General features: G+C 44.0%; 1 protein-coding gene across 4 annotated transcripts in view; it reads right to left on the bottom strand.

Moving 5' to 3' along the window:
• SH3PXD2A (SH3 and PX domains 2A) overlaps positions 1–12,773 on the bottom strand; it is a 260,811-nt gene that overhangs the window by 125,682 nt on the left and 122,356 nt on the right. Inside the window, exon 1 of one of the 4 annotated variants that reach the window (XM_064663224.1) lies at positions 2,779–2,793. The exons of the other annotated variants lie outside the window; for them this stretch is intronic. Coding sequence (XP_064519294.1) covers positions 2,779–2,780 — 2 coding nt within the window. The 5' untranslated portion in view covers positions 2,781–2,793. Of the gene's footprint in view, positions 1–2,778; positions 2,794–12,773 lie in introns of those variants that run through there. 4 annotated transcript variants of the gene reach the window in all.

The raw sequence follows: 12,773 nt of genomic DNA on the forward strand, positions 1-12,773 counted from the left end.
CAGCAAAAGCAATTCTCTAAATGTTGTTGCAGTAGTTACCTGAGGTTTTGCTCCTATCTCAACACAGTCAGCAGTAACCCACATTTTAATCCTCAGCCTGAAGCAACAGGGAAGGAAGAGAAAACCATCCATTTTTACAGCCAGGAGCACTCTCACTCCAGCTGCAAACACATATTTTCTCTACTTCTTTCTTTTTAAGCAATTTTTCCACTGGTGCAATATGTGAGCTGACACAAAGAGGATATCTGACTTTTAGTCTGGACTAAAAAAACCCTAAGAAATAAAAAGCAATCAGAATAGGTTTTGCAGTGTCAATTCAGCTCTCCAGAGGCAAAGGAATGACTCAGATTCCTAGTGCTTCTGGCCTTGCCCCCACTCCTCCCATCTTTCTGTCTACCTCCTCCATCCCTCTCCTGTGCCTCTTGAAGCTTCCACTATTTCAGCAGAGAGCAATTACTGCTAGTATATGTTCTATCAGCCCTAATGGTCAACCCTAATGGGGACTTGTATGTCTGCTGCAGAAAACACAAACCCTTTTCTGCCTCAAACTTGCAATTTGAATAGCCAGACAGGGCAGAGGTGAGGGAGCAGAAAGCCCAAGCCGAAGAAGGCAGCAAGCTTGACTGCAAGCCTGTATCTTCCTGGGGTCAGTGGGGTCAGTGGTGGAAGTGAAGTGACAGTGCTAGAAGGATTGCCTGGAGCAGAAGGCGAACTGGCCCAGTGAAGGGAAGCCCACAGCTGAACTGCAGGCCATTCCCTGAAGGTCCCAAGGTCTTGGTCTGGCTGCTGTTATGGCTGTTAGGGCTGGCCAGAGTCTGGCTGTTTTTCCTCTGCAGTTTCTTTCCTCAGTCCAGTCAGGATGGAAGAGAGTAAGGATGTGAAGCAGCAGGACCATGGCGCTCTCCCAGCATCATGCACGCTCCCTGCCTGCTGCTGGCACTATGACACGAAAGGGAGAGGTGGCCTGGGCCAGGTACCACTTTCACACTGCTGTCCTTCAAACACAAGTCCTCCTCCTGTTCCCACCAGCTGGAGCCTGGCTGGCTCATGTTTGATCTCCAGGATCAAAGCAAAGCTGTAGGCTCAGAGGGGCAGGGAATATCCTCTTTGCCATCTGTCTGAAGGAGCAATGCAGCCTTGACTCTTACACAGTCTCTGTAGGTGTTTCTTTACTTAGAGTGATGCAGGTGATTTTTGCCCTGCTATGCATCCACTGACTCCTTGAAGTCTTGTCCAGAGTCCCACTGTCATCAGAGCAGACCTTGCCACAGCAGCAGCACACAGGAAATGCAGCAAATACACGCAAAGCCCAGTCCTTCTTATTAGTGTTTCAGAAAGGGGAGATTTGTTGCAAGAATCCCAGATTGAATCCAAAAAATTGCCACTCCCTGCTTCTTATTTCCACCTTTGCAACCTCAGATCAAGTGACATTTAAAAACCAACAAAACAGGGCTGAAGACCCCTGCAACCCTGCAAAAGCTCAACCAAGAAACTCATCTCCAAATGCTGGCAATGGCTGCCCCAGCTCTAATGATCCCCTTGGAGGCTCTTCTGCATCTCAGCTAAGCACAGTAATACAGCGTTACATTTATTCAGACCATATGTAATACGCACAAGAGCCCATAAAAGCTTAAACAGCACAATAAACATTTGGAAAAGCACAGTGACCAGATTTATAGGTTTGGATACCTGCCAGCATGACCCACCAGAATCAGATCCTTAAGTTTTTGTGTAAGCCCAAGACATACACACAACACAAACACAAATGTGCTGTTATCCTTGGAAAAAAAGATAAACAGCTCCCAAAGCCCATTCCCAGCACTGGAACATGATGGCCTTCCACCGTGTCTGACTGGACTTAGTTTAAATCAAAGCCATAAAGAAGGTCTTGGCGAGGAGAAATAAATGTAGCACGACAAAACTTCACCCCAGAGCACAGAGTAAAACTGACAAAGAGGGAAAGACAAAAAGATTTAGACACTTAATTTCCATTGAAGGGGAGATGAGCCCTGCTGCAGAAGGAGACCTGTGCTTTGCCAAATTCCAAGATTCTTTTATGCAAAGTGTTCTTCACAGGGATGATGTGATATATCCTGTGCCACCTACCAGTTTAGAGGATGAAGTGATGTCTCAACAGAAGAGAAAAGATATGAAATGATGACAGATTTCAGGGGGTACAAAACATTTTGTCCCAAGGAGCTGTAAAAACCTTGAGCTTTGAGTACAAATGCCTTTGGCATAGTGGGAGAGAAAGGCACTGTTGGGATGTAGAAGTTCCTCTATTTCCCAAGGTTCAAAACAGTTCAAAGAGTTCCAGTTTCCTGTTTTTTGGGGCATTTTGTGACACTGGGGTTTTTTACCTCCTTTACATTTAATAACATTCAGGGCTAAACACAGTATTTTGAACACCTACAGCCCCTTCCAGTTTACAAAGATACTGCACAAGCAGGATTTAGCACAGCTGTGAGTATCCAGTGCTCAACACAGAAGCTAGGAGTCCTGGCTCCACATTTTGTGCCCTTGTCCAGGGCATAAAACTTCATCTCCAGACTTAAAGCAAAAGGAAAGAGATAAAAGAACAGCACAAGATACTGCTTTTGAGAAACCTGCCTCATTTGTTAGGATAAAGGAGAGCATCACAGATTAGCTGGCAATACCTGGAAGGAGTTGCCCCCTCCCACGCATAATTTCCCACAAAACGTTTTTACAAGTTTAAGATGAGCTGCTATGTAAAGTTATACAAAAGAAAGACTAAAACTTGATGACAGATTTACTTACATAAGGCTCAGGATGCGATGATGTCCTTGCTGTTAAAGGACCAGCTCAGAAGCAGTGCTCTGCTTTGCTCATTAAACTGCAGAATAAGGCTGTTTGTGTTTATCTGCTGCTCTGGGAGGTGGGTTGTGCCCCGAGAACAAAAGCCACATGCAAGGGTGCATTCTCTCACCCACTGGCACGCTCAGGGACAGCTTTGCGTAGGATAAGGTCTATCTTCAGCACCAGCAGCCACAGAGGAGGACAGAGAAGGGGGGCTCTGGTCAGAATGCTGCACCATGTCAGCTGCTGGGAAGACCACACATTTGGTGACAACAAAATTAGTGAGGAGGCACAGAGCAGTAAAGGGTCCTATGGGAGGAAAAGATGTGTTGAAGCAAGGGCTAGGATGGCCTAGGTAAATGGGGTACACACCAAGTGAATGTCTTAGTAGCTCCTGCGAGGAAGGTCAGGCAGAGAAAGGTCTGTGAAAGGTGGATGTGCTTGTGTTAGCTCAAAGGTCAACAGGCACAAGAAGTAGGAATAGGAAACAGGACAGGAAAGGCAGGGAGGGAACAAAACCAGGGGGGTGGGCAATGCGCTTTTGACACTTCCACCTGCTTGGGAAGGAAAGCTCTGCTCAAGCTCCAAAATACACAGCTGTCTGAGTGCTTGAATAACCCCAGTTAAACCTCCTTGCAAAACCAGCCCAATAGGCTGGGGGTATCTCCAGCACCAGCTACCAGCAGCAAAGGCTGCAGTAAAGGATACAGAGGACAGACAGTGAAGCAGGCAGAGAGCAGGACTGACTCTGGACAAGGAATTGTGAATGCAATGATCTAGCCAAGTGTCACAGGGACCAGAGCCTGCAGCCCCACATGGACTGATGAGCTGAAAGAGAGTGTAGGCTCCTGAGCAATTTATCTTCTACAGCAGACTGTGCTCCCAGTACTTACAGAGATTTGGTTAAGAAAGAAGAGGGAGACCTAGGGAATCATCAGCCCTCCTCCCTTCTCCTACACTCACCCTGATTCTTTCCAAAACTGCCATGGGGCAGAGTCATGCACAAAAGCAGGCGCTTTATCCACATCACAGCTACAGCCCCCACTGCTCTCCATGCTGTCCTGGCGTATGAAGAAGCATGAACTGGTCTTTATGTCTCTTCTGCAGAGGTTTCTGCTGTTCATCTCAGGAGAGTGACTTTAAATCAGGTAATTCACCACAGTCTGGGGTAGGAAGACAACTGAGTGAGGTCAATCTTGAGCTAAAGATCCTCCTTCACATGCTTATGAGCAAGAGATGAGTGTGTGTTCATTTGGAGGACTGAGAGGCCCGTGGTCGAAGCAGAGAATCTAAGGACTAGTGCCCCTGTAACCTAAGTCAAACTAGTTCAATGCTTCTTTGGCATGTTTTCCTCAAATATAGAGTTTTCCAGAAACTGATATGGAATTTGACCCAATTCTGCAGATCCTAGAAGTTAAACTGTTGGTGCGCTAGCAGTGTTTGCAAAGGCAAACAGAAAGTATGCTGAGAGTCACAACATGAAGCTAAAATCCAGACCTTCTGGCTCCTGTTCTATCCTTGGTGACCTTTCAAAACTTTCATACTTTTGCTTCCATAGTTCTAAAATAAAAACCATAATTCACAGTCAAGCTGAGAGAGAGGGTTCATGTTTGGACCATACTTCGAGGTGTATGGTGAGATAGCTCTATAGAAGGGCAATGCAGTTCTATTGCCATTGCTACTCCTGTATGAGTCACATGATGCTTTCTTTTCAGTATTATTATTAGGAACAAGCCCTGAGAAGATTTTAGGTTCACTAAAAAAAGAAGTAAAACAGATTATACACAGCTAGGGACAAAAATAATCCCATTCCCATGTGGTTTGTGCTATTTAAAGGGACATAATACCTATTTTTGAAAAGACCAGTTTCAGAAGACAAACAACTGACATCTGTCAGCATAAAGAAATTTGGAAAAATAGACATATAATTTTCCAGAAACTGTAGCTGTGCCTGAGATGACCCAGAGTACAGAAGCAGCTGATGGAAGCATGCCCTGTTCGACAGAGCCCAGCCATCTCTTCTGTCAGAACAGGAGTAGTTTTTCTGACCAATTTTTAGAGGAGGATCTTGGTTTTGAGCCAGGAGGTTGAAGGGTGAACACAGCAGCACAGGGAGAGTATTTTGTGCCATGTTCCCACATTTCTGTTCACAGTCCCGGCTACATTCAGGTGGGAAAAAATGCCATGCCATCTATTCAGCATGAAAAGTAATTCCATATAATGGGCTGAGTTCTCTTCTGCTGAAGTATCTGGTGGTTGGACAGAAGCCACTGAGCTAACAACATCTGTGCCTCACAACAAACAACAGCTGGAGGCACCAAGGAACTAGCATACAGTGGGAATTTGCCCCAGATAGCACCAGTTAAAGCAGGAAAGTCTTATTCCTCCTGCATTCCCTCTGCATCCACCATGGCCATTTGCTGGGGAAAGCCATCTACTTGAATCCATAGGTGTGAGGATGGGCTGAGGTGAGTGTTGTGCTGAAGCTGAAGGATGTGAGCAAATTGAGCAGGGGAACACAGCTGGGAGTACTGGGATTTAACAACATGGAAAACAGGGTACGATCGCTTTTAGTTCTGGCAGGTCCTGACCTTATATGACTGCTATGAAGCATTAACCTTGTCCTGGACTACAACTTGGAGGTAATTTAGACATGTCCACCATGTGGAAAATTCCAAGCCACAGACTCTAGGGTTAGTTTGTGTGCATTTAGATCTATGTGTTTTGCTCTGGGACCAGCTCAAACAGCAGCAAAAACACTGGGTAAAGAACAGAAGGACAACATTCAATTTGTGCTGGTGCTGCCCATACAGTTCCTGTCACTAAGAATCAGTGGGAAATCAGTGAGAGATGTCTCAGACACAGCATTGAGAGGGAGATGCTCAGCACATCATCCACTGCTGTCTCATTTTTTCTGAACACTTAAAACAAAATGTTGGGGCAGCTACAGACAGAACAAGGCTGAACACAGAGAAATAAATTTGCTTTTCTTTGTCTATAATATTAATAGGCACATTATGCAATTTCCTTGGCTTACTGATGCATCAACTCTAGTTACAAGATGGGATGGGATTTCCTTGAGATCATTCCCCCAAACTGTGTGAGTTGTTATTTTCCTGGCTCACCCACAAACAGAATGGTTTGCTCTTCTGAAATACTAATGTCCAACTGTTGAAAGGTTTTGCCAATCAAAACATTGTGGCCTTACCCCGTTTTAATAATCTAAGGCATCAATCTCCCCTTTAGTATTTGTTTGATGTGTTCTGCACCCTGCTGAAATATCCCCTCCAGACCTCCCTGAGCTTAGGCTCTGATTGAAGAGAGATGCCACGCATCAGGCCTGCAGCTTTCTCTCTGAATGTTTAACATGGGATGGTGGTAAAATGTATTTATTTTCATGTATTGAGGAAAGACCATATATTCCAGCCTCTTTTTTTTTTCCATCACTCAGAGATGGGCCTGAGGCCAAAACGGTGCTGCTAAGCTTGTTTTCTATTTAAAACCTTCATTTTTATTAATAACCCTTTACAGCCTACACACTAGCACTGCGGGAGTTGCATTTCCGTGTTATGTCATCGTGAACTGTTATGTATTTAATTCCTGTACCCACAAACCCATATGGACATCATTAAACACGCACCATACAGTATTAAAACTGTGTTCCATAAAGTGTGATTTAGAAAAAAAAAGAGCTATGAAGTGGGGATTTCTTTTTTTTCCTAAGGTCATGGGAAAATGGAGAAGCAGGGGAGAGAGAACAGGCTCAGCAGTGCTGCAGGTTAGCTCACAGCTCTCCATGCCTGCAGACTGAAAACCCAGCCCGCCTTATCCACTGCAGAAGATTAATTACCCAGTAACTTCAGGCCAGTGATGATGAATTTCTGTTTGGCAGACCACAGAGACAACTTCTACAAAAATTACATGTTACAAACCAGCACAAGACCTTGATTTTATTTCTGCCAAATTAGGTTTCCATCACTTCTTTTCTTCCTAAAAGAAGTTCCCTTTAGCGGGGCAAAGGAGCAGGTTCCCCATATTGCTAAGGGTCAGTTGTCAGGGCCAGTAACACAGGTGAGGGTAGGCCCTTGCCCCAAGTGCAACAAGTGTGGCACAGGCTTGCTCCCAGTTTCTGTGATGGCCCCAGAGTGGCTTGTCCTGGCTGTTCTCTATATGAGCAGCTAATCCAGCAATGAGGCAACTTCTGCAAGGCAGCAAGGGTGCACTTACTCTCAGCGTCTCACCTGAGTCCAGGACACTTCTATCATCCCTCTGTTATCTCTTATGTGGGATTGGGGATGAAAAGATATAGCAAAGGGAAACAGAGATGGAAGAAATACATCAGAGAGCAAATAAACGCAATGTACAGAGTACCAGTGGGACAAATAGAAGTGAGTGTAGCAATGCTGGGGGAAACAGGACAGAACATATTGAGAAGGAAGAAAACAACATCCAAGGGATGTAAGGATAATGGAAAAAAACCCACAAGAAATAGTTAAAAATGACACAAGAAAAGATATGCCAATACGAGGCAGAGAAGCTAACGCAGTCGGGGATAAAGCAGTCAGGTAAGAATTCAAAAAGAAAGCAAGAGATAAGAACAAAGCACAATGTAAAAATGTCCTGTAGAAGATTTATGTGTGTATGTAAAATAGGAGACAATCAGTACATTGCCTACATCACACACCAGACACCTTACAATGACCTAATCTGTTACACTGGAATGAGACCTGCCAAACCCTGTTTGGTGGCTGAATTCCCTCTGATTGTGGAGCAAGCACTAGCTGAAGCAAACAAACCACAGTGAAAATGGTATCTGACAGGATTTTACAGCAAGTACAGCCCCATAATGGTATCCTATATAGCCCTGTGCTTATTGCTTATTCTCAGAGTGGCTGCATTCCCTCATGGAGACTGTACTGATGCTTCATTGATTTTACAGCTACACAATTAAAAAGTCCTCTCAAAGATACAGAGAACATACACACCTATTTGCTTTCACGGTCTTTTTAGTGTTTTGGGTTTTTTTCTTTTTTATGAAAAAGTTGTAAAACTGAATGCATAAAAAGAGCATCCAGAGCACACACAAATTATCTGCTGTATAAAATCTCTAAGCAGTCAGGCCAGTCAAGCCTTTCTGTTGGTTTTGCCATGTGATATCTGTGTTTATGGGTCTCTGAGAACAGATGTTTTCTGCCCTCCTCCCTTTAAAGCTGGTGCCTTAGTTCAAGTTAAAGTTGTGCTGGGCCCAAAGCCTGTGTGTGCACATACTCCATACCTGTCCATCTCCAGGCAAGAAAGAGGAGTTAACATGAATTGCAGAGGGGGTTACTGATGAATGAGCCTCCTTTGTATCCCAGTCCTCTCCAGAGTTTCTCATTCCCATCAAGCAAACAGACACATGAATACACACACAAATAACTTCAGGTGCACATGTGCTCCTGTTGAATTCAATACAGTTATTCACTGTGTAGAAAACTACCCACATGCATAAATGTCTGGAGGAGGAGGGCTGCTCTCAGGATGAGGCTGACAGCAAATTTAGTGTTATCTAGCTGCATTACTCTGGAGGTGAAATGTTCTGGGCATGTGTCTCTGTTGGGCTGTGTCCTACTTAATTCAAAATCAAGAATTTGCTTTGATGTTTTGAAAATAAAGCCTTAAAAGAAGCAGCAGACATGATTGAAAAAACTTTTCCAGGAGACTTGCAAAGGACCATTAGAGCCCCAAGGTGTTAAATAGTCTATTTTGGGTAAGTGTTCTCTTAAACTGATTGTCATGTATCCTACTTACATAGTTCCATGGCATGAGAGTACATCTGAACTGAATGAATCTGGAGATAAGATTGGAGATTTTCTGAACATATATTAGAATAGACAAAAATCATGTCAGTAAGCAACATTTGTTTGTTCAAGCCCAAAATTCTCTGTTTGCTGATATTAATTGAATCTTTTCTCAAACACCACTTATCCTGCCAGGGATCGAGATGTATTGGGCAATAAATCAGGGCTCAGTAGTTTATATGCCTGTCAACAAAAAAATTAAATATAAACCACTTGTCAGAAATCTGCAAGGACAAAATTTTCTGATTTATGAGGATGCTGAATGACTGAGCCAAGACTGTCTTCGAAATAAAAGCCTTAAGAGAAAGCAGACAAAAAAGGGAAAAAAAAGTAGTAATTATATAAAGCACTGGAGATCAGCCTTCCATAAGGAAAGGGGGAAAGGGACTCCTCTTATGATGCCTATTTCATCCCTTGCCTAATAATCCCAAAGCACCTAACTTTCAAAGGACTGCATTTTTTTCAGAGGCTGGAAGCACCACAAAGCATCCTTCATCAGCCTGGCCTTTTGGCTGTTCTCCTTCTCCAAATGCAAATGCTACATCTGGAAAAGGCAGAAATCCTCTCTCCTGCCTGAAAGCCTCCTTTTATCTCTGTTCCCTGCAGAACTCCTGCTTCTTGCAACTACTCACTCCAACATACTACTTTATTGAAGGGATTCAAAGCTTTCTCCTCATCTGCTGAACGTCTGCCTCTTATTAAAACCCCAGCTCACCTTTGGAGCCCACTGGCTCGCTACTGCGGGTCACCCTGCCATCCCTCAGCCAAGCATCTGTAACACAACCCCCTCCTGAACACACAGATGAGCAGGAGAATGATAACAATGAACATTAACAGAAGCTTATTTGTCAGGGCTGGCAAGAACAGCATCTCATTAGCTGGTATGGACCATGCAGTTCAGCCACTGGGGCTCCTCCTCCCTCCAGGGGATGACACTGATGCATCACGAGCATTAATAGCGCTGTTAAGTGCGTGTCCCACAGAGCCCTGCTTTGTGCATTGAGACGGGGGCCAACAAGAAGATAGCTTTCCACTGACCTCTTGCTGTAAGAGCTTAAAGCTGTTTGTAGGGTTCCTCTAGTGCCCTGGCCCTTAGCTTCACTACTGAGATATGTACGGAGGTGAAGGAACTAATCCAGACTCAGCAAGATGCCTTAGCATCTGGGTTATCAGCTACAAGGTCTGCAGAGGTTAAGTGCAAGCTGAAGAACCTTGTTATTGGGACCACAGAAAGGAAAGCTCTGTTTTGTTACCCATATGCCCTGACAAATTTGGGAGCTGTATTGCTAAAACATCCCACCCTGTAGGAAGAAATGTAGAACACTGGTAACATGTACTGGTCTCCTCTAGAAGAGTAAAAGCTGCCCCCAGTTACTCAGTCTGCACACCTTGTTTGCATTTGCCCTTATTTTAAGTGGTTGATGATAGCCTTACACACCCCACCTTTTGCTCCTAAGTTCTGAATAGCTGAAATAGTTTTCCTCACTTGGGGTGAAAATTCACTGCACCATTGCCACTGTCACAGTGCTGTGGCTGGCCTTTTTCACAGTGAAACCCTTCTTGTTCCTCTTTTATTTACCAAACATTTATAATGTCCCAAACAAGTGTTGCACCAGGGCTTGCTCTTGAGTGCATTCATGAGCCCTTTTTTTGCTCGCCAGATGCTGGCACAGGAGAAAGGGATCAGCTGCACGGCTGATGCTCTTCCAGAGCTGCCTGCTGGAAGAGTGAGGCATTACGTGGACAGGACCAGACACACAGATCAAGTCCCAACCACGCAGCCCCCAGAGACCTGAGCACCACTGCAGAAGGGGTCACCTGCAAAGCCGTTCCGCCAGATGTCTCTGTACAAGTCTGTTCACTCTACAGCCATCCTGCTGCTCAGTAGGAACAGGAACTGAGAGGTTCATTTTTGGTTAAATGTTTTCATGAAAAGATAACTCCTCTTTTACCCAGGTTTAGAGGATAATCAACATCTCCACAAAATAGTGCATTTTGATGGAAATAAGATTAATTTAATCTTAGCATCCTCAAGAACTATACGGCTCCCCTAGCAAGCGAGGACAACACTGAGGTTCTAATAATTAGAAAAAGGACCACCGACCTATCCAATGGGGAGCAGCAAAGACAGTAACATTGCTAATTCACGAGTGAACCAGGTCGGCTTCAAGTCTCTGATGAACACTGTCTCTGGCATGAGTCATTCACACTTCATTCCCAGCACGCTTGGATGGGAAAGGAAAAGGTTTATCTGTTAGATATCGTACCCCAGCCATCCTAGCCCGACAGCTGTTGCAATGGTTGACTTCTCATAAAGCAAAATAGACATTTTTTGGTCCCCAACTTCTGACATTTTATTCTTCCTTTATATTTTCAAGCACTAGGTATCTCAGGTTACTAGTGATTTTTTGTGGTGGTTCCCAAATGAGCCTGAACTGCTCTGATTTTTCAAACCCACAAAACTGTAATTGAAAGCAAATGTAATCAGACATATACAGTGTTCTGAGGTTCACCACAGTGTACTGCAGTCAGCATTACTGGAGTGGCTATTAAAACTCCTTAGAGCTGGGAAGCAAACACAGCTTGCAAGAATCCAGCAAATAACCAGCATTTATTAGATTAGACTAAAGTATTGCAAAGCCACAGTCAATCCTCTATTCACTATATATCCGAGGTCTGTTTAAATGAACATCTTTCCTGAGCTTAGGCCAATGGTTTTAAGAGAGTGAATAGAAACAAGGAAAGAATTCTACTTTTAACACAACAAATTCTGCAATCCTTACATCAGCGTCAATCTCAAATAGTCCATTACTGTCAGCAGGGTAATTCCAATCAAACTCTGGCATAACTGGAAAAAGAAAGAGGCCCAAAGACAAAGGGTATCTTTGAACCCAGACACACAGCTCTAGCTAGAGATAAGCAGTAGCAAATCCCTTCCATAAACCTCCCAAACAAGATGCAAGCATTAAAAGGGGTGGGGGAAATGGGGGGGGGGGGGGGTGTGTGTTAATTGAATTCCCACTGGCTCTTGAGTCTGCACTTAAAAGCAGGTCTAGGGTTATCTGTGAAATTTCAATTAAATCAAAACCTTTGATAACATGATAAGTCACTCCAGAGTTTGGAGTCAAAACATGTTGTTATTTGATCCTCTGCTCGTGTTTCTGGGAATGGCACGCATGAAAGACAGTCAGCTGCAGACCAGTCAAGAAGATGGAAAGGGTGGAAATGAATCTACCGATAGATCACTGTCTCCTTCAGCCAGAGCCACTTGAGGTCTGGTACTTTTTTTATACATCCAAAGTCCTAAAGGCACCCTATTCCTCAAGAGACAGAAGAACAGAGCAACAGAAATCATCTTGGACTTGTGCAGCACTCCAGGGCACGGTTCCCTACTGCCACAAAAGTTTTTTATTTCTGGACTTGCTACAAGCAACACTTTAACCAAGAACAGCATTGGAAGCTGAATGCAAACCTCTGTGATGGACACAAAACACTGAGACCTGCATATGTAAGTGCAAATCCTTTGGTGGACCAGGGTGAACAGGTGAAGCCAGATACACAAAATAATAATATGATTCAGCCAAGCCAGAAACAAAACCAAGCTCTCATAACAACAAAAAGCAGGAGGTAGCAGCTTTCCAGAGAGACCTGACTTGCTTTACCTGTTGTTCAGCACCCTTTGATTGCTAACGCTTCCTCCTTTCTCTTCAGAGGCAACTGCTGGATGCTAAGGGAAATGCCTGAGACTCTCAAAGTCCTGTTTACCAAAGAATATAACCTTTATTTCCCAGTGTTTAGATGGAAACACTTCACCTTAAATAAATGTGAGATGTCAACTCCACCTTGTCTGTGGATACATTTTAAGGAATGGCTTCCCTTGTCGCATATAGTACAGCCTAATAAAACCCCATCAAATGTAATGGGAAGCCTTACCTTGCCTCCAAACAGTTCAGAATCACACACAGGGTCACACTAGGCATGTGTACATGAGAAAAACCCTCTTTTTATAACCAGTGAGGCTACTGATCCTCAGCAGTGCTAAAAACAAAGGGACTCTCTAGATAAGCAATGTCAAAATTACACAGCAATCAACAATAGGAAGAGCAGAGCACTGAA

The sequence above is a fragment of the Pseudopipra pipra genome, chromosome 8, assembly GCF_036250125.1.
Source record: "Pseudopipra pipra isolate bDixPip1 chromosome 8, bDixPip1.hap1, whole genome shotgun sequence".
NCBI lineage: Eukaryota > Metazoa > Chordata > Aves > Passeriformes > Pipridae > Pseudopipra > Pseudopipra pipra.